The sequence below is a fragment of the Hippocampus zosterae genome, chromosome 15 (assembly GCF_025434085.1).
Source record: "Hippocampus zosterae strain Florida chromosome 15, ASM2543408v3, whole genome shotgun sequence".
Taxonomy (NCBI): Eukaryota; Metazoa; Chordata; class Actinopteri; order Syngnathiformes; family Syngnathidae; genus Hippocampus; species Hippocampus zosterae.
This window is the reverse complement of record NC_067465.1, coordinates 1,939,863-1,966,693: the sequence shown is the minus strand read 5'-3', so window position 1 is coordinate 1,966,693 and position 26,831 is coordinate 1,939,863. Positions and strand designations below refer to the sequence as shown.

The 26,831-nt window shown below is 46.5% G+C and overlaps 1 protein-coding gene and 1 long non-coding RNA gene across 2 annotated transcripts in view; one reads left to right on the top strand and one right to left on the bottom strand.

Moving 5' to 3' along the window:
* LOC127615905 (uncharacterized) overlaps nt 1-23,577 on the top strand; it is a 31,174-nt gene extending 7,597 nt beyond the window's left edge. The window contains exon 5 of the long non-coding RNA XR_007966989.1: nt 23,352-23,577. This is a non-coding gene — a long non-coding RNA (uncharacterized LOC127615905). The remainder of the gene's footprint in view (nt 1-23,351) is intronic.
* LOC127615858 (potassium/sodium hyperpolarization-activated cyclic nucleotide-gated channel 2-like) lies at nt 5,349-26,135 on the bottom strand. Its single transcript, XM_052087188.1, has 8 exons — nt 25,311-26,135; nt 23,131-23,554; nt 20,038-20,199; nt 15,196-15,414; nt 7,856-8,002; nt 7,517-7,757; nt 7,271-7,435; nt 5,349-6,591 (listed from the first exon to the last, which is right to left on the bottom strand). Exons 1-8 carry the CDS (start codon nt 25,880-25,882, stop codon nt 5,651-5,653), a joined length of 2,871 nt encoding a protein of 956 aa, XP_051943148.1. The 5' UTR covers nt 25,883-26,135; the 3' UTR covers nt 5,349-5,650.
* Between the last annotated feature and the right edge of the window lie 696 nt (nt 26,136-26,831).

Genomic DNA, 26,831 nt, shown 5'->3' with positions numbered 1-26,831 from the left:
TTGCCCACAATAAAATGTCTTTGTGCAGGCTATGTTTTGCACTGCGCGAGGAAAATGGTGGTCACACCAGAACCTGACTGGTTCTCTGCCCCCGCAAACCTTCCCCCAGTCAGTAAAACTGCACATATTATTGTGTCTTTTTATCATGGGGTGCTTGAGGCACACCTGTGCAATTAATGAGTTGCGGTAGCTGGATGGATGGATGGGTAGATGGATAGATGGATGGAACAAACGTGTCACTAGAGGAGAGGGAGAGAAAAAGAGAGAGGTGGACCATGTGTCACGTCGAGGCAGAACTGTTTCAACGCACTGCGGATGGCCTCGCCCACATTTGGAGCAACACAATGTTGAGCTCGGTGTTCAAACCGCCTCACCTTGCATGTCGTTTTTATCATCTTGTCTCTGTGTGCATAATCACTGAAGATCCAGACACCAGTGTGTGTGTGTGTGTGTGTGTGTGTGCGTGTGGGAGGGGAGGGGAGTGTTTAAAGGAAACAGACGTCGAAGGAATGGGTGGGTGCTGCTCCCAGGCTGCTCGAGGAGTGTGTCCTTGGACTGCCCTCATCTCTGACGCACACACACACACCCACCCTTTCACACACAGGCACACTCGTAGACATTCGCACACGCACACACACACACCACGGCCACTTCATTTGTCACTTCACAAAAGACAAATGCACCACAAAAAAAAAAACATTTGGACCTTCATATAAACACTTCATGTGAGATCCGGGCAAAAATGTACTGCACAATTGTGTAAATACACACACATGGACACAAACGGAGAAAGCCCTTAGACTGAGCTCAGACATCTCATCGAGGATGCAGCATAGCCCCCGTCTGCAGAGAGAGAGAGATCTCGTCTGATGTGGGGTGCAACGAGGGTGGAGGTGCTTGTGTGTCAGGTTTGCAAGATCTTCGAGGATATGCACACACAAATCAAAAAAAGAAATACAATACAATACAATACATGCTGAAATCACGAAATAACGGCGACGATGAACAAAAGGTCACAGAGGTCATTATGCCAATGCGCTCATCTTTTTATTGCACAACAATGTAATCGTCTTTTTACGAACGCCTAAAACAACATCGCCACTGACTGACTGACAGACCGGCTTATTGAGAGAGAGACCAGGGCGTGGCTCCGTGTTGTCGGCCATAGCAGAGGTTTTGGACATGACAGCCGTTTTGGATGCAAGCTTAACTCGGGCCGCACTGAGAGCAGCTTTGAGCCTGGATTGTTTGTCAACGTTAACTTAGACACACCCGCACGCACCAGAAGATGGTTGCAAACAGCGCCCCCCCCTGACCCTCCCAGCAAAGAGCGACAACACTTTTCCTGCATCACATAGTCTGTGCTGTTTTCTACATGTTGCTGGTAAAGTATCTCTGGTTTGCAGAGCCAAGACGATGGAATGCTACTTGCATGTGCTCAAGTCATCTGCAGGAGATTGACACAGTTTTGTTCTTCCGTATAATCGAGAGCGCCATTGTGTAAAACTGCCCCGGCTTTTTTTTTTTTTGCCTCCTAAATAGAATCGTATTCTCAAGTGGGACCGACATTATCGAAGGAAAGGCACAGGAACATACACACGCACACGTACGCAATAACTTCAAGCACACGATACAGTGAGTCCTGAAGCAGACGGAAAGAAGGCTTAGTTAGGTCGGCTAAGCGGGCTACAGTAGCTATGACACAAGAGTTTGAACTGCGAAATGAATTCATTGTACAGCGGTTGGTGGTACACGACAATGTCTGGAATTTGGAGGTCCCACTTAGAATCTTGTGAAGCTCGATAAATAACGGCATGCGCTCAGCTATCGTGTGTCGAAGAAACCCAATTAGGGAACAGCTTTGTGACGTCTCTTTATGTGATCAGGGTGCAACCAACGTTGGTGTTTAAGTAAAAAAAAAAAAAAAAGAAAAGAAAAAAAACATGCAGCAATTTTCCAGCGTGTACCTACTTTATCTTTACTCGGCAGGCATCCCCACTCGTATTATTTTCATAGCAATTTGGTCATCCAAGCTAACGTTTACACTGTTGATATCCACCAGAAGCCCGTGAGAGCAAAGCCTCTCACTGTATAAAACAGTATTTGTACATCAGGTTGCAATAAAAACACAACAATGCGCATGGCACATCGCCGCGTACACCATATGTACAGAATATGAAATGACGGAGTACAGCGCGCATGGTGTTGGAAGGCTCAAACCAACAAAAATGTGCAAGATTGTGATTTCCCAAATCAGGGAAAATTATAAATACTGACATTGTCATTTTTAGGTTAGCGATACTAGTCTTCGGCTAATGTCTTTTTTTTTTTTTTTGAAACACATATTGCAAGTTAAAAATAAAAAAAAACACAAATTTGCATTTTTACAGGCACATAAATACCACAAAAATAGACTATGTGGAAACTAGATATACTAGGCACAAGGTTTATACAGTCCATGTGCATGGGGCACATTGTAAAAACAAGGAAAAAAAAAACGAGACGGACAAATTAGAAGACGCACATGTCTATATCTATCGATCTATCTATATAAAGAAAACGAAGACCCTGATTTTGCTAACATTTCAACACCAAGGCATTCGGTACCCTTTATATCTGGTACAGCAACAAATGAGAGGTTTGAGTCGTTCATACTCTCAATAATTGTCAGTCAGTGTCAAACATATATGAGAGGTTCTTGTCCCACCTGACAGATAGGTCCAGAAGCAGCACTCGGAAACCTTGACCAGAATGGGGCGTGGGGGTTTGGGGTGGGGGGCAGCTGTCGGACGCTATCACGTGCAAAGCATGTATGTGCTTGGCCGTGACGATCAAGGGTTCTGGGATGTCATCCTTTCCGTGCAGAGTGATACTCGAGACTGGGCGGATGCAGCGGAATAATGTCTGATATTGCCTGAAACGTTAGCTCTTTAGCTCTCTTAGCATCTTTGCTCTAACTGACTGCGAACCCCCTTCAAATAATATCAGCACAGTCCTGATAGCAGCTTCATAGGGCAAACTCTGGTATTTGCACAAAAAAGGAAACACGGACGGAGAGGACCAATCGATTGCACCGGAACGGAATTGAAGCACACGACAAGCTTACGGACTTAGATAAACTCAATTCATTCATAATCGTGTTCACCCTTTTTCGCATGTGGTGTACTGTATACCCTTTCCCATAGGAAAAAAAAAACAAAAGCAACAGAAAGTTGCTGACGAATGGGGCCACCGCATGGTCACCCATGATGACAAGCGTGCGCGTGAGTCACTGAAGCCAACATGACAAGGCCTGACATTAAAAAAAAAAAAAAAAAAAGCGATGAGATGAAGCCCTTAGATAAAAAAAAAACCAATCACCTAAACCTTGTTTCAAGCGCGGAAGACGCCATTAAAACTTGGTGGCATCAATTTAACCCTTTTGGGGACAGCGGCTACGACAGCTTAGCATCTTATCAGGTTACAGGGTGCATGAAAGGTGTCGCGCAGTTCGATCAACGCCTTGATTACGGGGAGAATAAAGAAGTGTGTATCAATCAATTAGCCCACTTGGCTCCATCGATCAATATATCGCTCTCGAGGAAAGGAAGCAAACCTGAGTGAAAAGTCCATGGCGTCAGTTTTACGAGTTGGCCTTCGGGTCAAGGCTAATGACGGGAAAAGTTGCAAAAAATGATGCCTCGTTTGTGGATCGCACTCAATCATCCGCCGAGCAACCTGGAATTGAATCCGCTTCGCTCCGGCCAAACCGCGTAATTGGTCCAAGGAGAAGTCCCGCAACCATTTTCGGAGCATTGATTTTCATTTTGGATTACAAGGTTGGAGCGCAACACGAGGTACTTCATAATGGTTTTGTTCGACTTCAGTAAATTGATTGTTTGATGCGGTGACGGTGGTCGCAAACACGTTTTAGAAGAAAAAAAAAGATACGCGGCAACGACATACAGCGGCCCCCCCTTCGCATCGTAAAACGCCATTCCTATTCATCATCGCTTTATTTACATGGCAGTTCGATCTGATGAGCTATCTTCCTTTGCGAATGGCATACATTCAGTAAGAGACGGATGTTTCCCGAAAAAATATAACCAAAACCTCAACTCTCACTCCTCCGATAGCGGTAGTCGTTTGGACTCAAAACGTTGAGACATTCATTGTAGTTTGGGGACACAGGCGACCGATTGACTTTGACGACTTGGACCGGAGTTATTTGGATCTTTTATACCAAGTCGCCCGCTACCCCGCAGGAGTCGTGAACTCGATTTTTTGTTGATCTGATCCGGCTTCTTCAATCAGTCTTTTTTTTCCCCCTCCCTCCTTCTTGTTTTTTTTCTTCTTCTTCCTAAAATAATACTGCACAGCCTCCAATGCCTTCAAATATTTTTGGTTAAGGTGGATTACAATAGCTCAAGTGAAGTCACAACAGCTGCTGGCTTCTTCAAAAGTTCACGTTTAAAAACAAAAGAATAAGAAATCATTTTCCTGTACAACATGTTTAGATATCTATATTCATCTATATTTATATATGTATATAGGCGGGGTAGAGTATTGCAGAATTATATTGCATGTGTTAATCAATAAACCTCGACAAAAAACAAGCAAGTATACAAGATGTGATGTTTGTTGGATGTCTCCATTTTGATAAAGCGGAGATTATTTAAGCGCCTTTGCCTCCAGGCTTACAATCAGAATGCTGAGCAAACGTCCGGCCACTTGGCAGATGTTTTCACGAGAAGCCGTCAGTGACGCCGTCAGCATGCCAAAACTAATCGGCCCTGACGAAGCAGAGTGAAAGAGAGTGTGAGTCCATTCTCCGAAAACAAGAGCCCCAAAACGTACCGACAAACCCACGCACGCAAACGTACGCTCACGCATATGGATACGCACAAACCAAATATATGGCTTCTAACATTGAATCAAGGCAGTTAAATAAATGGCATTTTCTTCGATATTTCATTTTTTTTCCCGTTGATACAGACACAACCAGACTTTGTGTTCAAGCTCAACTTTGGTTTGGGTACATACAATGAATAGAATATTCCTCCGTACTCTTTTTTTTTTTTTTCCATCAAGTATTTACACTTCCATGTGAGATCGACCAGCGGTCTACAACATTATCCCCCCACCCCACGACTATTTGAAACAAAATGAAGAGCAATATGTCATTTGGCTACGACAGCTTGTACGTCAAATAAAATGGACTCCAAACACTTTGACGTTGAAATTGTCATTTGACCTCAAGTCCCTGATTTTCATGTTTAACTCCAGCTCCCTGCTAGATTGCATTGCATGGATTCTACACAGTATGCAAAGGTTACGTTAACCATACTTTTCTAAATATCTTTACGGTAATGACGGCGATATACAGTAGTAGGTGTTTGGAAGCAGAGTGTAAGGGGTGATACTAAGAATAAAGTTGCTGGCACAGTAGTCGAGACCAGTTCAACCTCACCTTCTACCACTTTCATTGTATAGACTTCTCCCCCGATCAATGTCCCAAGTCATTGACACGCCCTCTCCCTCGGCTGACGTCCGGGCCCAACGACCGGCGGCGTCGGCAACGGCCGATCGGTCAGCGAGACCAAGTGGCACTGACCCAAAACAAACGGATTCACCTACAAAAAAAAGGCCTCTTTCCTGAAATGGACCAGGGTCACAAGTTGGAAGACAGCCGAGATCTGGCAGCGTCTAGCTCCGGAAGGCTGACAACTGAATCTTTCTTGGGAACGCCAGAGTCCGGGGGCCCTGATCCAGCAGCTCCCGCTCCTGCCCCCGTTGCAGCGGGACCGCTGGGAGGAGGTGCGGAGGCGAAGGCTACCCTCTGTTGAGTGCCCGCTGATCTCCCCACCCCAGAGGGCCCGGGCAGGTTAGGGTGTGGGGGTCCGATGGAGGTGTTGGACGTGCGTGTCGAGGGAGGAGGGCTGGCGACCGCCGACGCAGTTTGCGGCCCACCCTCCTGGGGGAGTGAAGGCTGGGAGGCGGACAGCGCTCGAGTATCCTGGCTCAAGCTCCCCGTGTGAAGGGAGTGGGTGCTCTTGTGTGAGGCGGGCCTCTGCTGGCTCTGTGTGGGACTGGGTACGTGGTGCTGTACTAAGGACAACTGGGAACCCGAGGGGCCCACACTGGCCATATACTGGAAAGTCCGTCCCGAGGTCGCTAAGGGGCTTTGAACGGGGGGGCTGGAGATTGCGGATCCAAATGCTCCTCCGAACGTCTGAGGCGGTTGCGACTGAAGAGGAGACATGGAAACCGGGCTTTGCAAGCTCTGCATCACCTGGAACCTTCGCACCATTCGAGGCGATTGTAAAGTTCCTGGACCCACCAGTGGATTCGCCATTTGAGGGCAGAAGCTCATGGCCACGGCCTGCTGGAGGGTGGCGATAGCGGAACCCGTCTGCGACTGGCCGGGGGGAGCGAAGATGCCGCCAATGGAAGGAGTCATCGACATTGCTCGTGGCCGTTGCAGGTCCACAAGCTTCACCATCTCGCGGTCGTACTTGACGATCTCCTGGATCATCTCATTCTCACGGTTGTTGAAGACGCCGGAGTTGAGATCATGCTGAACTTTGTGCATCAGGATGGAATTCTTTTTACCTGAAGAAAAAAAAATAACAACAGGATATATATTTTAATATGCAGTCTATCCGGAGTAGAAAACAAGCTAGCACGTTATGCATCTATCTGAATCTAACTCCAGACGTAGGAAATTTTGGTGGATCGTTCATGGTTTGAACTGCGGGAACTATTGTCTAAATGTAGCCGCCGACTTATCATTCCATCGGTGGACGGTCTGACCTGGCCCAAACACGATCAGAAGCACTGACCAGAATTTAAAACCTTCCATCCATCCGTATTAGTCTCTTCCGCTTGTCTGAGGTCGGTTCGCAGGGGCAGAAGCTTAAAAGCAAGAAGCCCGGACTTCCCTCTCCCAAGCTACTTTGTCCCCCAGGAGGAACGGTAGTCAGTCAGTAGACATAGTCTCTCCGGCGTGTCCTGGGTCATCGCCGGGACCTCCTCCGAGTGGGACGTGCCCCGAACACCTCATCGATGAGGTGTCCAGGAGACATCCTGTCAAAGTGGAGGAGCAGCGACTGACTCTGAGCCCCTCCCGGATGACCGAGCTTCTCACCTTTAAGGGGAGCCCAGACATCCTGAGGAGGTAACCCATAACCCCCATGGTCCTTTTACCAAGCTGTGTTCTATATTCTCCTTGTCGTAACTTTATCACTACTGGTCATCTGAGAAGTTATTTTTTTAAATCCTACTTTCTTACCTATGCGATCCAAACGATCAATAGCCACCGTCTCAAAGGCTCGTCTCATCATGGGATATTCTTCCAGCACCTCATTGAAGTCGTCCACAGACAGAGAATAGAGTCGACAATAAGTCTCCGCTCGGACGCTGGCCGTCCGTCGACCCCTCGTCAACAGACAGATCTCTGAAACCACGCGTTGATGTTAAAAAGAAAATAAACACGCCGGTTTGTAACGTATTGGAACAAGGACACGTGTGTCATTACCTCCAAAGTAGGAGCCATCAGAGAGTTTCATTGCAAGTGTGCCTTTGGTGATGACGCTGCACACTCCGTGCTGGATGAAATACATTTTCTTCCCAATGGTGCCCTCCCGTATGATGTAATCGTGAGGCTGAAAAACCTCAAAGTGCAGTTTCGTCAACATGGCCGTGACGAAGTTGGGCTCCGCGTTGGCAAACAGGGGCATGGAGGCCACCAGCTTGCGACAATTGAAGTTGACAATTTCCTGGTAGGTGGGAACAATGATCAAAGAGGTGATGCGTTCAAAGATAACCGCATGGACACACGCAGGCGCATACAAATTGTGGGCTTTGTAGGTCTCACCTCTCGGAGGGGCTCGCTGAGTTCTCCCAAAATGCTCTCCTCGTCAAACATCTTGCCCTGGTATCTGTGCTCGTAATAATCATGGATCTTCTGACGGAAGTCGGCAGGCAATTTGTGGAAGGACATGTACTGCTCCACTTGTTTGTACTATAGAAAGGAGTAGGTTGGACAAAATTAGTATTCTTTAAAAAAAAAAAAATATATATATATATATATATATATATATATTTTTTTTTAACACTGGACACTTCAATAGGTACACCATTTCATGAGATCCCTTGCAAAATCTCTCTGAAAGTCAACACGCTAAGGAAACGGGGATTTTGTGTGCCAGTCCAAGATCTAATTTGAATATGTACCAGTCACAGGACCAGCCAAATGGTGGCAAAAAATGTGACGCAAGTACCAATACATGGATGAAAAACCTACTTCAGCAAAGTAACACAGTATTCATTCATTCATCTTCCGAGCCGCTTGATCCTCATTAGGGTCGCGGGGGGTGCTGGAGCCTATCCCAGCTGTCTTCGGGCAGTAGGCGGGGGACACCCTGAATCGGTTGCCAGCCAATCGCAGGGCACACAGAAACGAACAACCATTCGCGCTCACACTCACACCTAGGGACAATTTAGAGAGTTCAATCAGCCTGCCACGCATGTTTTTGGAATGTGGGAGGAAACCGGAGCACCCGGAGAAAACCCACGCAGGCCCGGGGAGAACATGCAAACTCCACACAGGGAGGCCGGAGCTGGAATCGAACCCGGTATCTCTGCACTGTGAAGCCAACGTGCTAACCACTGGATTACCGGGCCGCCCAAGTAACACAGTATACGATGTAATTTCCCACCACTTTTACCTCAAGTCATGGCGGTCTTTCTATATCCGTGTACTCCAAATGCCAACTGACACAGAACCTTGACACATGTGACACCATCTTTTATTCTGGCCATGAGAGTGTACCATCAGCGCGGTCATAGCGTGGCGTGAGATATGCTGAGATTAGCCTCATGATCATCCTAATCAGCGTTGTGCCAAACACTTGAGCAGCAAAGACTCTAATGGAAGGTTGACTACATGTCCTGTAACTGGAAATATGATGTGCTTCAGCTCAGGGCCTCGGCTCCACTTTCAGGGTGATTGGTTCCACTTCATATGGACCGTGCAGAAATTGTATAGCTCTTGTTATGAATAGTCTCTCAGTTTCAGGGACCAGAGAGGAGCATCACAGTTGGTGGATGACTGTAGCCTCTGACGCATTGGCCATTAGAACACATCGGGCCATCATCGCTGATGTCACGCAGCCGGAATTAAAGCGGGAGAAAGACGCAAAAATGTTTTTTCCAATTAGCATGTGAAGCTAACAGATTGCTTGTGAGGCCAGGGGGATTGTGTCTCTTCTGACTGTGTGTTGCACGCCTTTGTTTCCTCCATTTTTTTTTTAATCAAGCTTGATATAAATTAGTCGACCTTTGCTGATATGAGGGCGTATGGAGACTTTGGATACGGTCATGTGACTGCCTGCCTGGTTCTGTTTCACTGATCAAATTGAGTCACACGCCGAAAGCTTCAATGTTAGATTGATGAGTCAGAGGCAAGCTTTGTAGGTGAAAATCTTTGCTCTACTTGACGTATAACTTCATTTGCTCAACAGCCGTGCCATCTTTCTTGTCATATTTTGCACCCATTTTCAATGGCAGACAGGTCTGGAATCATGGCAGGCCAGTCTAGTTCTCGCATTCTTTTGCTACCAAGCTACATTGTTGTTACATTCTACTGCAATGTTTGAGTATAAATAATTGCAGACAAATGCTATTACGTCATCTTGAATTGTTCCAAATGAGGGGTAAAATCCTGGTGTGACACTACATGAGTCTCACCTGCGTGAGTGAGTCAAGTGTGTCACAAGTTTTTTTTTAGCCGATGCGTCAAAAGAGGCGCTGCAGCTGGTGTGCTTTTCAGACTGTAGATGAGAAATGCTGATTTGGGAACATCATGGAGGTGTCGAGAGGTGTTGGGGAGAGCCCGGCGTTCTGGCTGAGCAGCTGCTGTTCCGTACCTGACCCCATTTTTGATGCAATGTCGGCAGGGTGTGGGGAGTGACCGAGGATGCTAATAAGTGGAAAAAGTGATGGAATATTTTCAGAAGCACTGACTCACACTGTAAATTCTTATTTTTTATTCCATTAAATTATAGTGATTTATTCCCAACATTCTAGTATCGCCATTTCATAGCATTTCTTTTGGCTAGACTGCATCTCTGTAGCCGCTCCATTTGTCCAATCAGATTTCAGCCTCCATGTGTTGCTATGTCAATCAAATCTGCCTGCGGCATTCAGGATCTAGCGCCGTCCAATGGAACTGAAACTACGTTCGTACTGGGCTTTAACAAATCAGCTTTTAAATTTACTGGCTCTCAATGACATTTTTACGATTTCTGATTGGTTTGATCACAGGGATTTTTTTAAATTTTTTTTTTACAGCCACCTGTGATCAGCAAAACATGTCTCTGGCAATCTGAACATGTTTAACAATCTACATGTTTTGTTGTTGTTGTTGTTTTTTTTTATTTACATGTGCATGTTTTTGCCATGTTATTACAGTACTGCCTATGCCATACACGTGGTGGTATTTACCCCGTTTACAAAACCAAGATGAAGTCTCACGGAGGAGACGGAGCAAGCAATTAGCCGTTGTGTCACAGTGGCCGCAGGGGGACCGACAACAGCCAAATGAGAGAAAATGACGTCCATTTGCTGTCACTCGGATGACGTATGTGGCAGCTCAACTCTGCTGACATTTGGTCATCCAAACTAGCAACTCATTGCATTTTCTCATTTGTCTTTCGGCGACCAATCGAACCATTATCTCCTTTTGCTTTTCCTTCCCCTTCACTCTACTGAATTTGTCCTCCTGCACTTTCCTCCCACAACCGCTCTCCGTTGGAAAGTCTAATTCGGGCTCATCCCAAACGGCCGTGAGAATGTATAATTCATTCACTTCATTCCTGGCTAAATCGCCTTGTTATCTTATAAAGCACATACGCCAAAGAGAGGAACATCAGATAGCGAGTAAATCGGAGCTTGTCCTGTCTGACTTCTATTCACAAAAGTGCATGTGGGGAGGAACAACATTCTGTGAGGTCTCGCCCTCTACAAAGTCTCTTGAAATGGAAAAAGGCCCGGGAGGGAAACTGATACTACTTTGTAATTTGAACATCATACATACTGTACTTTAAAGGCTGTTTCAGAAAAAAAAATCATTTAAGTCGGTCCTTTATAAGGACACGTGGCTGTGTTTGACTAAAGATCTTTGCAAGGTCAGCCTGCTTCGGGATAATTGGGAGTGATCAGTGACAGGCTGTCTGGTTGGCAGAAGACAGAGCGCTGTTGTGACAGACGCATGGCGACGGAGGCGAGCGCAGGAAGAAAAGATTGTTGCTTCCTGTCATGTACTGCATCATGCCAACCAGCTCAGACCGCACAGAGTCTGCACAGCGTCTCACTTGTCCTGGGAATTGTGATGAGTTGGTCCAGCAACACAAGAGGAGAGCAGATTCATGACAGTGATGGCGTAGCCGACAAATTTCCAACGCGATAAAGTCTTTTGGAAGGCACGGGATAAAAAGGTCCACAAGACTCTACTATGCAGATTTGCTATTTCAATGCTGATCTACAAATCAGGAATAAGAGATGGATTCGATTGCACGTGAGACATTTTAAAGTGGCCGCACTGTTCTGCCTAATTGGAAGAGCAGCGTTCTGTCGCGATGTCAATCGTTGGCTGGAGAATTGGCAGCCAAAGCCGGTGTTACTCGCATTTACATCTTAATCGAATTCATTGGTAATTTAATAAGCTCAAAGTGCTCACAAATAACACTAATCCATACACTAAACGCCGTGAATGGCGATGAACCAAATTCAAGCTCATTTTGGCTATTTAGAATAAATAATGTGACCTGAGGCCGATAGGGGATTTTCGAACGCATGCCAAGGGATATTTAGTTTAATTAGGATGTCATTTTGTTTTAGTCGAGATGACTTTCTATAAAATGAAAAGGACGACGGAAATCAGCGATCGACAACAAGCCGGTTTGTTGCATACACAGTGACACAAATGACTCAAAGTAGTCAAGACTGGAAACAAAATAGCCTCCTCTGATGGCGCAGAAGGAATATTACTGTGGCTTTGTCGTATTGTAGAAGGGTTTTGCACGCAAAAACAATGCAATATGCTACATAACAAAAGCAAACGTGACCACTGGCCAACCCGATACGATCTCACCAGCCTGCCGACATCTGATAAACGAGGCAATAAACAGAAAAGAAAGACGAGAGTTCAGCGCGGCTCAAATGAAATACTTTACAAGAAACGAGCTGTCCAAAACACCCTTTTCAAAACCCTCTGCACCACGCAGACACCCCGTGACACCTGTTGAATCCCAAGTTGTTATAATATTAGCTAACTGCACCATGTTTTAGTGGAATGGGGCCAATTGCCATTCTTCTTCATGAAATCATCAAAAATGTTACAAGTGGAAGTGTTTGAGAGTTGAATTCAACCATCCACACCCATCCATTTTCTGCTCCGCTTCCAACAATCATCATCATTATTCTCTCTCGCTTGACACTATCTGCTCTGCATGTTTTTTTTTTTTGTAAGCATAATTTGAGCTCAAATATTAATAGCAACACTTTGCAGCAGAGACAATTGGGCGATTGGTTAGAAATCCACTTCTCTGCCCTCAGCGCCCCGCCAAAAATATGATATAATAATATAATAATATAAATACAAAAATATATTTTAAGCGGCACGGCGTGTAAACGCTGTTACGTAGCTCCTTTCTCCTGAAGTGTATACAAACACACACGCTTAGGCTAATACAAACATCAAATAAGCGCATCGCATCAGACTTCAGGACTTTTAAGGCCGAGTTTCATTTTCAGGTGTTTATCTTGCTCGCGGAGTGTAAAGCAGCGCATGCTGCACTGTCTATTTGTCCACGAGGACAACCTTTCAGATTGAATCAATAGGCTCAGCCGCATACGATTCTGTACAGTAGTTGTTGCAAAGCGGGCGTCATTTTAACTTTTATGTGAGGCTCCATCGGAGGGTGCTACCAAATTTATGGCAATATAAAATACGGTTCTTTGCCCTCTAAGGGGCTCCCAACATTGATCAAAACTGTCAAATTTCCACTAAAAGCAGTGCCGTACTAGTATGCTTGTGGGAGTGACTGTCTCTAGAGTCCCGCTCATCTGCAGAATACAGTACACACCAAAGATGACATCACCACTAGCCAGAAATAAGGCGCTGACAAAAGCAATGTCAACAATGTAAAATAGCCCAGGCACTATTTACCATCTCGCAGTGACAACAAGGCCTCTTCATCTCCCACAGGTTACCCCCCCACCCCCCACCCCCTCCGCCCCGCCAATCCTCTACGCTGCTCCATGTAGCAGCCAGCTAGCAATACAGCACTGCACCTCTCAAGGACACCACCCACAAAGACGGAAGAGATAGCAAGAGAGAGAAAGCGAGAGGGCAAATCGAGACAAAGATCAGTTGCGGCTCTTTAAGGGACGCAGGGCAGACGGGAAAGAAATGAGAAAGGGAGAGGAAAAGAGATATTAGAGAAAAAGGGAACCAGAAAAAAAAAACAAAACAGGGTCTGGGTTTGAAATCGCTCCCTAATCATCTTAAAAAAAATCCTATCTTAAAAAATAGTGAACAAAGATGCTCAGATGCTATATCCCATGATGCATTGCAGCTCTCATTAGCGCAAGTAGTGCTTTGTTTATAGTCGTAGTGTAAACTACATCCAGCTTGAAACAATATGTTTATTTCTTCAATATTTCTTAGCAGACGGCCCGCCGGCTGACATCCGGCATCTTGTAACTACGCGACAGCAGTGGCGTAATTAACGCCGAACCCGAGTCGTGCTCCAAAACAATTTTTCATTTCACTGATGAATGAACTGTAGTCCATTATATAAAAATCACTCATCAAGTGTTTGTTTGTTTTTTTTAAATAGACTTCTTCTTTTGTGTGTGCGTGAAATAAATAGTCCGCACTACGGTAGCTATAGTAGAGCTTTGGGATTCGGCAAGGAATGAACGATTTCAAACACAGCGAGCCTGGCGGCCATGTTTAACTATGTCGCCTTCAAGATGACATTGTCAGGACACACAGGTCTGCTACCTCATCAATTCTCCCGCTGCCCAAGGGGGACATCATATCACCCCCCCAATCCCCTCCCCTGTCTCCCTTCCACATCAACACATTAAGCGTGGCCACATCGGCCCCGCCCCTGGCCATGTGCAGCCTCTACCTGGCTGAACACACCCGTGGCCTCTGATTGGCTGCTCAGAGCAAGCAGCATCCCCCGACCTCCCCCCTGCGCCCCACTTGGACAGACTCTGCTTAGAAACAGAGAGGGCTGCTCTGCTTCCCGCACAGGCCACTGCCGTAGCTCTGATCTCTGCATCCTCATTCACAATGTGTCTCGCTAGCGTGACAAAAATGCGCTTTGAATGTAAGACCCTATTGTTTTATTTTTCTTTCATTGACTACGCTGCATCAAGTCCCGCATTGAGATGAATTGATAGGCCATTTATCCATTACAGTCCCCTTGTTGAGTCTTTTGAGTAAAGAAAAATAGGACCGCATGTCAATAAAATAGTGCTTTGATCAAATTAAATTACTGTACGGACTGTATCATTTGTGTGTCGGTGTGCCTTTCAGGGATGCGGCCTGGTGGCTCAGAGATCAAGCGTGAGTGTGAGTTGTGGCCTACAGCAGCTTTTGCAGTTGTTCACATTTTGTGTTGGGTTTTTTGTTTTTTGTTTTTACAGTTTGTCCCGTTGAATCATTGATTCAAAGTGCATCGCCGACCACGGCTCTCCTTGCCCACACGCAAAGTTTTTTTTTTTCTTTTACTTCACTCAAGTGATGGCGTACCCGAAACTCGCTCATAATCATAGGCTGTAAATTTCCCCAGTCTGGGACAAATAAAGCATGTCTTCATTTTAATAATTCGAACGTCACACATTAAAGCTGGAGCTTCGATTTGAACCCGGCACCTCAAAATTGTAAGGCAAAGCACCTGTGTCTGTGTCAAGCGTACGCACCGTATCGATTGGCATTACTATTTATAGTTAGCCACTTGTGCGCTTCGTTGTATTATAAATCAGTCAAATAGGAGGGGAATAAGAGTGATGATTTTGTCAATGAGGTGAGGAAACAAACCGATCCCGAAGCATTTACGACACAGGGAGATAATAAACATCTTGGCGGCGACTTTAAGGTTGAATTTCAATCACATTGAAGTTCTTTGACCGGCCTACCTTTTCTTGATATTGCCGTCTGGAGGAGTCTAGGGATTGGATGAGTGCCGTTGCGTGGCCGATAAAGACAGCGTAGCAAGTGGCTCCCACAATCATACTCAGCATGGTGAGCCAGATATCTGACAAACTTTCCGGGGCTTGGCGGCCGTATCCGATGCACAGCATGTGGCTCATGGCCTTGAAGACGGCAAAGGAGTACAGCTCGGACCAGGTGTCATTCTGGCAAGAAATAAAGTGAGGGAGAATCGATTAGTCAAATGTGTCATTTAAATAAATAGGCAAGTCTTGAAGGCGAGCTGTGTGCGTCTCAGGAGCAGGAAGGGGGGGGGGGGGGTGAAGGCCTTGGGGACAGCAGGGTCATGGAAAAGCACTCTGACAAATAAGAACTCCAGGGACGGGATTGCGTTACAAAGACGTAGAAGGGGAGCGGAAACGGCGTCGGGGGAAATTCTTTGAGGCCTCATCAGCTGAGCACAGAGGATGGGAAATAATTTCCTCAGAGAAAAAAACGGTAATAAGCTGTTGTTAAATACATCCGATCGGAGCTTAGTAAAAGGCTGCCCAATATCGCAGGAAAAAAATTGTCTTGTGACTTTGGAGGTCGAAAGGAATATCTGGTACTTGGGAAAAAGAAAAGGTGGAACATCATAAACGTGGGTAGTGGCTCTGGTGTGGGGCTGTAACAGTTTTGGGACAAATTGTCATTCCTCATGAAGGAGGGAGAAATATCTGGATGGATTCATTGGCATGTAGTTGTATTCATCCATCCTTCCGGGGGCCATGGCAGCCCATTTTAGACCATCTGGGAGGGACAAATCGAAACGGTTGAGAAACAACGTGGATATGCGGAAGGGCCAATGGTGACAGGCTGTGATTGCTATGGATGCCCGGGGAGATTTTTGTGTCATGGTCCAGATGGGAAAACTAACCTGGCTCAGAATCTCGCACTTGCCACCTGTAACCAACTAAATCCAAGCAACGTGTGTAGTGCCATAACTCTTTAGAAAATTGAATTTTCAAATTAGATGCTGACAGGAAAAAAAATCATTTCACATTTATTGAGTGACGGTATACTCCCCTGTGCTGATGCCAACTGTGGACCCCCGCGCCCAGTAGGGGGTGCTTTATTTGACTCCGCCGGGGCACAAATCATGTTCCAAAGCTTCCTGGCTTTTTTTTACTTGGCATCCGTAGAAAGTTTTGAACGAATGTGAAAGATCTCATTAAAACACGCCTTCACGGAAGCCTCCAAAAATAAACACAGCTCCACCAAGTGGGCTGAGGCTAAATAGTGGATGCGGAAACAGAAAGAGAAACGGTGGAGTGCAACAGATTGAATAATAGATGAAGAACGAGCACTTTGATTCTGAAATAGCGCAGTCAAGAGAGAAGAGGGGAGTCTCGACAGCTCTCCCGAGAGGGTTCCATTTGGGAGCTATCGTTGTTTTTGTTGATGATCAACCAACCTCTCCATCAGCAGCACATCGACTTCTTGACTAGCCTAAAATGCCTCTTTGAACACTCGCAGGCCACTGTATTGATTGGAACGCGCGCACTCATTTCAGATCCAAAATTGAGGATTATTATGAGTTTGTTTGGTTTTTTTTGGACTGGGCTTGGATAAGATTTCATCCGATTGTAATGTTGTGGCTGATGAATGGGTGTTCTCCATACATTTCAATTGTAAATTGAATTGTAATTGTAAATGTCGATCGTATAATGTACAGTATATATATATCCATGGTAAGAGTGAATGGGGGGAGGGTCCTTAAATATGGGATTCACTTTTCTACTCTAATGTCTCCCACCAGAGTAATTTCTTGCGGGCAATAAACTTAACTATGCATTACAGCTGCACTGGAGGTGCTGGCATCTTTGTACTTTGGAGAGACCCTTTACGCTAAGCTAATCACCTCCTGGCCCAGACTCTCTACTTAATGGAACATGAAAGTGCCATTGATTATCTCGGGCAATTTTTGCAGCAAAGTGAATACACAGTTCATTCCTGTGACACATGTTGGGGGTTCTCCCCCCCCCCCCCCAAGCATCCCTGCTCATTCTGAATGCCCCTACCCTTTCTCCATTGTGAGACTAATAAAGGTTTTCTTATCTTATCTTACCCCCTTTATAAGTCATTCACATGAGCATGAACCAAAAGCTGATTTGTATTATTTTATGAAGGTTCTCCGTTTTGATCTGATAACAGCATCAGTTCACTTGTCATCCAGCAAACTAACAAACAAATAAATCCCTATTTACAGAGCTTTAAGAGTAGAAGAACACAATGAAGATATTTGAGTCCCCACAGTGGAGAAATTCCAACCGATGATCACAAACAACCGGAAGTGTCACTTTGCTATGATATCAATACAAAACAACGCTATTACTTAATAGCTATTACTTCGAATACACCGTGAAAACTTAAAAGAGGAAGTCAACCTCCAAATTGTCTTTCCATTAAAATGTTCTACGCGCCTTCACTAGTCTCGACACGGCATTCCGATGAATATTTCGCTTCTGCAATATGATCTAAGCAGCAAAATCCACCCGTTTTGGTGGTCCATCTCAGGGGGCGGCCATTTTGCCACTTTCTGTCAACTGAAAATGACATCAGAGTTGCCCAGGGCTCAGGTAACGACCAATCATGGCTCACCTGTTTTCTGAAGCTGAGCCATGATTGGTCATGATTGATTGTGATGTCATTTTCCGTCAAGAGCAACTGGCAAAACGGCCGTGCCCCGAGATGGACAAAAACGGGTGCTTTTTACTGCTTGATTCCCATCACATATCGCAGTGTTCATGCTAGTGGGGCTGCGTAGAGCAAGGCTCTCGATAGCTTGACCAAATCTAAACCAAATGGAGTTAATGGATAGAAGTGGCGGCACGTAATGAAAACAGCCTCAGTCCCTGAGGTGTTACAAGTTGGACTAAAATCCAATTACTGACTGGCGGATGTCATCCAGCGTTACACAATGTTCTCAATGCCCTCCATGGGTCCTGCCCGAGGGGCCCCCTCTCCACCAAAGCCACCGTTGGGGTATGAGCTTTGATGGATGGCCGGGCCTGCGACACAATGGCTAATGTTACAAGTTGTCAGCCACTCAATGGGGGGGGGGGGTGGTCTCAGGTGGCTCTAGGCAAAGCTGCACCACGCCACAGCGCCTCTTTACTTTAAGAGTGACGGCTCTCTGGGGACTGGCTGTCTCTGATTCTACAAAGGGGGGGTGAGCAATGGACGAGTCGGTGTCCTGTCAGTCAGAATCGTCATCGCCTCACAACTTCGGACCGAAGCAAACGGTAAAGTCATCCGTCAGTCTGCCGTGTAAGTTCACGTGAGATCATCTATGGATCTTGCTCGCGTGTTCACGTTTCTCTTGGCTGAGCTGCGTCGACTACATGCGGATCTTCCATCTTATTTTGTCCCGTCAGATTTTTGTACGGCATACTTGTCAAATTCATTCATTCATTCATCTTCCGAGCCGCTTGATCCTCACTAGGGTCGCGGGGGGTGCTGGAGCCTATCCCAGCTGTCTTCGGGCAGTAGGCGGGGGACACCCTGAATCGGTTGCCAGTCAATCGCAGGGCACACAAAGACGAACAACCATCCACGCTCACACTCACACCTAGGGACAATTTAGAGTGTTCAAACAGCCTGCTACTCATGTTTTTGGAATGTGGGAGGGAACCGGAGTACCCGGGGAAAACCCACGCAGGCCCGGGGAGAACATGCAAACTCCACACAGGGAGGCCAGAGCTGGAATCGAACCCGGCACCTCTGCACTGTGAAGCCGACGTGCTAACCACTGGACTACCGGGCCGCCTACTTGTCAAATTCAAAGCTGTCAAATAAATGGAAAAAATAGTTGAATTGAACGATGATAAAATGACCCTTAAAATGTTGCCATTTTAAGTTGGAGAAAGTGACCTGCCTTTATTATCAACGTCACCTCAACACGTTTTATTTTCTGGTTAAATAAAAGTGAAATGATTGACATGATTCAATGTGGTCCAAGGAAAAAGAATTTTCAGCGTTTTATTCTATCATTGTGTTTTCGTTAACAAGCTTGCCAGATCCTAATTGAATTTCCTTACCTGCTCCTAAAACTGTCATATCGACACATTAAATACACGGGATCTTGTTTTACAATCTCATTAACTTCCTACTTTGTGGGGCTGTAACAACAAGAGTGACAGCCATCCCTCAAAGCCGCAATCGAGAAGCAAGACTTGGTTTTTCGTTGAGGGGAGGACAAATCTGTTTCAAAGTGCATTTGGCCGTGTTGCCTGTGGTCTCCCCGCACTTCCTAAAAGGCTGACAGATCGACGTATAAACAAGCAGCTTTTATCTCTCGGAGAGATGCATGGCAACAAAGAGCCCAGCTGTCCAGCCATCGTCACCTCCAACCCTCCGTTCCCTCTTTTATCTTTCCTGTAGTCGCCCCCAGCGTGTCGAAGCGCAGGGGGAATCGCCGAGTGTGCTTTAAAAAAAAAAAAACTCAACTCTCCAGACGTGAGCGAATAATGGTTCACGGTGTAGCGTGGGTTTTTGTTTTGAGCTCAACTTGAGCCATTAATCTTGAAGCCTGTATTTGTTTTCTACTCCTGACTAAAGAGGCCTTTTAGCTTGACCGCCCCACGCAGTGCGGCCAAAGCTTGCATCGAATTCTATGATCAGTTCAATATCCTGTCAATGGAATTTAAGAAATATAACTGTGTCCAATTTGCCATTATTGGTATAACGAGGTGTAAAATGTGAACGGGGAGCAGCCATGTTCAATGGTATCACTCTAACCATGTTCCTGAAAGTTCAAGATGGCAAATTTCCGGTCCTATTCTCCTTACCTCCATTTTGTTGAGGGACACCCAGCAGTCAGCGGGGAAGTCCTGCAGCATGGGAACCAGGAACTGAAGGCAGCCGTCCCAGTGACACAGCAGCAGCATCATTCCGATCAGATTGATGATCCGCATCACGGCACTGGCCAGGTCGTAGGTCATATGGAAGATCTGGAGGATGGCGGGGACATCATGAAAATCGGACAAGAATCAATCCCAATGTGAGGATGCTTTTTTTTTTTTTTTTAATTTGGCTATCACTGCAAATAGCTAACTAACAAGTCCCCTGAATTCAAATTTCACACACAGAACTGGCAACCCGCTCGGCTTTACAGTCTCCTTCGGATTAAACCGAGTTTGATAAATGTGCAGGAATAGCAGGCTCCCGTCAGTCCTGCATCACGCACAGCAAGGAGCAGGCAAGAGGCATGCCATCATTGAGTGCTCTCAAATATGCGCACACACACACACACACACACACACACACACACACACACACACTCCCGAAAGCCTGCGGGGACATACACGCATGGCATCATGTGTGCGGACCGACATTGTATGCACACATGATGGACAGGGACCATTATGATCCTTAACAACTGATAGTCCCTGTCTGCTTGGATGTCAATCATGCTGCGGACAACCATTTCGGCCAATCAGCTTTCACCCAACAGCCTCAGTGAACTGCTGTTTATCACGGGGACGATTTATAGACCTAAAAACGTCCAATTTTAAGAGAGATGGGAGTTTTACCCCTCCCGCACAATCCGAAGTTTTAAAAAGAGTTTAAAACGGCGCACAGAAAATACTGTACAAATTGAAGCATCTGTTGACACGTGTGTGCCTTGAAGAGGCGGGGCCTACGGTGGCGCTTTTGATCTCATCATTTGGATCTGCGCGTGAGTGTTTAAGGTGTGATCTGTGGTCAACAGCAGCTTCAGTGCACTTTCCTGACCTCCAGTAAACGACTGAAAACTGCATCTGCAATCGTGGCTTTCCTTTTCCGTATGCGAGCGCATGGAAGCCAGGAAGCGCTGTGGCATATTGAGATTTGAGTTTGAACCCCCCCACCCCAACAATTTTAGAGTGTCATTTACAATGGACCACGATACAGCGGGCGTGCATTCTCCTCTTTTGCCGTTGTTCAAATCCAACAAAGAGAGCAGCCGACGCGCGCCTCACGCAATGGAGGAATAAGAAAATAGGTCAGTGCAGCTGAGGGAGAAGTGAGACTTTCCGACGAAGGCGAATGGGGCGGGGCTCCTCCACAACACGTGTGTTCAACTTCTCACTGAGATTTGTCTGTCTGTTGTGCTTGTTTTTTTTTTTTACGGTAAGAGCAACTCCATGGTGTCCTATTTGAGACATGGAGTAACTCTACAAGGTCCCGGATAAAATAAGTGATGTGACTTCCATGATGGGGAGGGGAGATGACACTCACTCAAGCCCTCATCTCCACTCTCATTCTCCATGCATGCCAAGTATTACTTCCCATCATGCATCTGTGTGTGTGTGTGTGTGTGTGTGTATTCCATCATATCTTCAGAAATCCAATTATCCAAAGGTCAAGTGAGCAGTGGAGGCCCGCTGCACTGCTCAGCACTGCAAAATGCCAACACGCTGCTGCCAATAGTGGCATCAACGCAAAGGCAAAGGATCTCATGACATTGCCGGACCTCCTCCCCTTGGAGTCGGGCTGCAGCTCGCAGCTCGGCGGAGACAAAGTGCATCCTTCGGGGAGTAAATCAAGCCGAGGCCAAAGTCTGCCAAGCAACCGGCCTTCCTCACTTTTTCTTCTGGCGTTTAAAAGGGACAACGAGTGACTCGCAGTGGAAGTCCACAAAACCAGTTGACTTGTTGCTTGGTCTGATTTCAAAATAATTCCCCGTGTGAAATCCCGTCCTGCAAATCCATCCGTCCATCCATTTATTTTCTAATCCATTCATACTCATGAGGGTTGCGAGCGTGCAGGAGTCTATCCCAGCTCTTTTCGGGCAGTCGGCGGCGGGGGGACACCCTGAAACTCTGCACTGTGAGGCGGGGGCGTGCGAACCACTAAACCACCGTGCCGCTTGTAATGCAAATTCATTCAGAAAAAAAAAAAATCATAAACCCATATATTTATTTTATTATTATTGTAAGCCACATAAACATTATGCTTTAGCATTATAAGTAAGAAAAAAATGCTCAATGTTTTCATCAAAATGTTGTGCGCAAAAAATTTACGTGAAAATTATACCAAAATATATTTTTTTAAGTTGTTTGAAAAGATTAAATGCCAATGTCATGAAATTAGAATTATATAATAGAATACAAATTACTTGCACTAAACCAATCAACTTTAAGGGATTAAAAAAGAAAAAAAAGTTGATGTCATTGTAATATTATGCCCAGTTTGAACATTTAATACTAAACTAGAACTAATAATGGTTCTATTGAGTACCACGAGCATCCCCCAAAAATTTTTTGTAGGCACCTATTTGGCCAACTATGTGTCTTTCCACTTTTCCTCTTGGTCACCTCTCTGTGGTGACACCACAAGACAAACTTGACTTTTGAGGCCATTTTTTTTCCCCAAACATGTTAGTTTGTCTTCAAATTGTCCCACTTTTGAGACGTTTCACCTTTAGCGATTGCAATCGTATATCTTGGCAGTCGTTATTGCTGTGCGTTATTCCCAGGCCGCCCGACTCGGTCTTTCAGCGCTGCCTTAATTGATTAACTGTGTTTGCCTTGAGAACGGGCTGCTTGTTAGACTGCCCTGATGCCTCCTGTGGGATTTCTAGGTCAGACGGTGAGAAACGGGGAGGTGGGTGCAGCGAGGGGCGGGGTGGCGGTTCAGGTGACAATAACAGTCATTAGAATGCAAAGTTTGTTCAGGTTCAAACATCCTGCTGACATTATGCAGCGCGTAACCATGAGGCGAGAGGTGAGAACATGAATACTGAGCCCCGAGGCGCTCGGAGCACGAGCGGTTTGTTGGATGCAAGCCGACTTATCCGTGACCTTTTGGCCCCTGCTAAGTCGCTGGATTTGTTCAACCCGTGCGCCAAGAGTTCATCCAATGCAACAAATATTCATTTGGAAACAATTACCGCTCACCTCTTCCCATTGGTGTATGTAGCGAATTAATCGAGAGAGCCTCAACAGCCGCAGAAGACTCAGGATCTTGGTGAAGCGGACGATCCTCAGGGCTCGAGCCGTCTTGTACACTTCGGAATCGATCCCTTTCTCCACGATTAAGAATATGTAATCCACTGGGATGGATGAGATGAAGTCCACGATGAACCACGTCTTAAGGTACTTTTTCTTGATGGTTTCAGGGTCCAAAATGATGTCCGAGTTGTCCTCGATGATGATTCCTGTGCGGAAATTGAGTACCAGGTCCATAAGGAAGAATGTGTCCGAGACTACGTTGAAGATGATCCAGGGCGTGGTGGTCTCCTCTTTGAAGAAGGTGATGCCCACGGGGATGATGATCAGGTTGCCCACCATAAACAGCAGCATTGTGAAATCCCAGTAGAACCTTTAGCGGGCATGACGAGTGTTTTGGGGGGTGGGGGGGGGTATAGAAAAACAGAGAAAAGCCACAGAGTCAGGTAAGATCATACACTTGCTCGGGAGAGGAAAAAAGGCACATAAGACATCGAGTTAGGGTGGTCACCAGGCATTTGTGGACCTAGTAAAAAAAAAAAAAAATACACCCTTTCTACAAATTGAAAACACAATTTCAATATTTTAAAAAATTATTTACATCGTTTTTAGACGTTTTAAAGAGATATTCGGGTATGAAAATGATTATATTACATCAACCTCAATCATGGGTCAGTGTTGGCAATATTTTTAGTTTCAATGATAGATGTCATTCCACTGTTGGCCATGAGAGAGCAGCACACTGCGTACATTTGAAAGAAGAAGAGTGAAAACGGCAAGTAGGTGCATTTTATGCAATGTCAAATTCTCTGTCATCCTGCTTTGTAGGCCTACAGAAAGAAATTTACTGGCTGTATCTACGGTTATTGATAAGTTAGTTTGGGGGGGGGGCGGAATGGGTTCTTTTACAGCAAGTGTCTTATCCATTGCGCTTGCTCTCTGCCAATGTAGTACATGTTTGAAATGCGTTTGTGTTGTTTTCAAAGTTTGTTTGAAGACACGATTGTTGCAACTTGTGCAGTTATTGCTCAAAAAGACACTAATTGTTGAATAGTTTTGCATGCAGTCCAAGGACACCGCTGACTTTCATGCCTGTGGTGACGTGAGAGTAAAAGTGTCTGAGTTTTGCCCCCCCCCTTCCGTCACAGCTGTCTCTGCAGGACAGGTGCAGCGCTGAGTCACTACCCTGCGACTTATGCAACAAGCTCCGACTCCTGCACTCCATTGCAACAGTAATAAGCACCCCGGTGATCACGCTCGACTTTGGATATTCACCGCGCATGCATTAGCATGACAATGAAGTGAAAGGCAGCGGCGGTTCGTCTCCGCGTGGGAGCCGAGGTCTCTCTACGGCGGCCCGTGGTCTCTTAACTCAAGTTTGAGCGCAAATAAGTGTTGTGCGATCCAAAATGGGCCAGACGTGAACGGATAGTGGAGGGAAGATGCTACACAGCGCAGACGACACATTCCCTGACCTATCCCGGTGCAATTGAGCACCTGATTGGTCTAGTCAAAGAAACCAGACTGACCAAGTTATCGTCCTGTTTGTGTGCGCATCGTACTAGAAGAAAAAAAAAACGTCCCCGTTTCTAGTGCTTGTTTGAGCCCCGGTAAACATATTAGGATGCAGGATCCGGGTGGATATGTCTCTCCAGTGAGCGCGCTTTTGGCTCAAGGTGACATTCCATTACTGTGTGGAGCGTGCGCGCGCTCGCGCATACGCTCCACCTCCACCCCAGCACCTTTGTTTTTTGCAAAGCACATACCTATAAAAGGTTTACTCGGTGTGCTGAATAATTTCGGGGTTTTTTTTTTATTTTCTTCATTGGAGCGACCCCCCCGCCCCCCTCTTTTGTTACACGCCGCTCGCGTGCAATACAAAGAGTGGCTGACGGGTTAGCAGGCCATCCCAGACGTGCTACTGGAGAAACACACTGCAAAGGGTGGTAGTTGACGACGGCAAGTCTCTTAAGTGCATTTGACTGACAACAGGTTGTTTGGGTGCACGTCGGCGTGTTGCAAATGACGCCTTGAATAAGAAGAAATCGTGACAGAGGAAATGAGCGGCTGTAGTAGTAAGCATGTGGTCTGGCACTGTGAAGTTGTAGAGGACAATGAGGACCTCTTACCTGAAATCACTGTAAGGGTGGATAATCCAATTGCCGGCTGATTTGACCCTCTCCTGTTCCCTCTCCACAGCCTTTTGACTGCCGTACATGCGTAAGGAGAATTTGTTAACTCCCGGCTGCAGCATACTACTGAACTGCCTCTGCATGAAGCTGGCCTGGCTGCCTCGCGCTTCTGCATCCTCGGCGGGGACGATTGAGGCTCCATCCTCGGGCTTCTGGAAAGTGACAGAGTTCCTCGGCTGCGGGGTCTGGCTTGACCCGTGCAGGGACGACGAGGCTTTCCGGCTCGGCGCGTTGGAGAAGGACACCTTGGGGTCCTTTTTCTCGGGCATGCCGCTCGCTCCCGGGGTAGCGCCCTCGCTTGCGTGCCCCCCGGCGAGGGACCCACCTGGCGTGATGGAGCCGTCCATGCTGGCGGTGGTCGAATTACAAGCTCCGCGCTTGGCGCTCCCTGAGTCCTCGGCCCTCGCCGACCCGCCGCCGCCGCTCTGCTTCTCCTGCTTGGAGATGATCGAGCGCAGGCTCCCGGTGCCCGAGTCCCTCCTGCATTCTCCGTTTTTGTTGCATTTCATGCTGGAAATTGGAGCGACGCTGCTGCGACCATCACCCGTTGTCGCGTCCGCGGTGTCTATCGCGACGGTCGCCTCCGCCCCTGATGCTCTGCCGCTCTGGCCGTGGTGGGCAGCATCGCCCGGATGAGGTCCGCGGGTCTCCGTGGCTCCGGAGGCAGCAGTGGGCCGTGAGGATGCGTCCTCTGCGCGAGGAAGGCTGGGCTCCTTGGCGGACTGCCTCCTGGAAGCCGAGGACGCGGCGCCCCCTGCTGGCGAAAAGGTATTCAGACCGTGCTCGTCCCGGCGGCCGCCTCGACGCAAATGCAAATGCGGAACCGACCGCGCGTCGATCATGAAGTGGCGGATATTTCCCTCGATTGGAAATTTGAAGAAACATACACTTGTGTGAATTATACTTGTCCCGAGACGACATGCAACCGCAGCTCTCGAAAATTAGATTCTTATGACTGTATTTCAAATGTAAAATAACTCTCTCACCCCGAAAAGGGCTTTATCCCCTCTGGTCTATCCCTATTGATTAAAGATTCGTGTTGAAAAGAAGTAGAACATGGGACTTAATTAGGTCTATCGATCAGAGCAATTAGCTTGAGGGCGCGATTTATGCAAAGTCACGGATCTCACCTTTTTCCTCTTTACACCAACATACCATGCACCTAAAAAAAAAAAAACTCGACTCCACGTACTGCCATAGGGGACCGACTTTAAAATACAGAAGGGCAGTGTTTTGTCTGGAAGATGCGGCCTGATACTAAGACACTGCAATGATGCAATTTTAACATGAATAGTAGACTTAAATGGAGTGGGGCCAAGCAGCACAATCTGATTTCGCTCCTTTCAATCAGATCGATCCATCCAACCGAAGCCTCTCCCTTATTCCCTAAACGTGGGAAATGAACCAATGCAACACCCCAATTATACATGCATATGTATTCTTCAATTCAAGATTATT

Coding starts and splice junctions, on each gene's coding strand:
- LOC127615858 (XM_052087188.1), bottom strand. CDS start 25,882: ATGAAATGCAACAAAAACGGAGAATGCAGGAGGGACTCGGGCACCGGG. Junction 20,200..23,130: donor ACATACACCAATGGGAAGAG/GTGAGCGGTAAT, acceptor GCCATCCTCCAG/ATCTTCCATATGACCTACGA. Junction 8,003..15,195: donor GACGGCAATATCAAGAAAAG/GTAGGCCGGTCA, acceptor TCCTTTCTATAG/TACAAACAAGTGGAGCAGTA.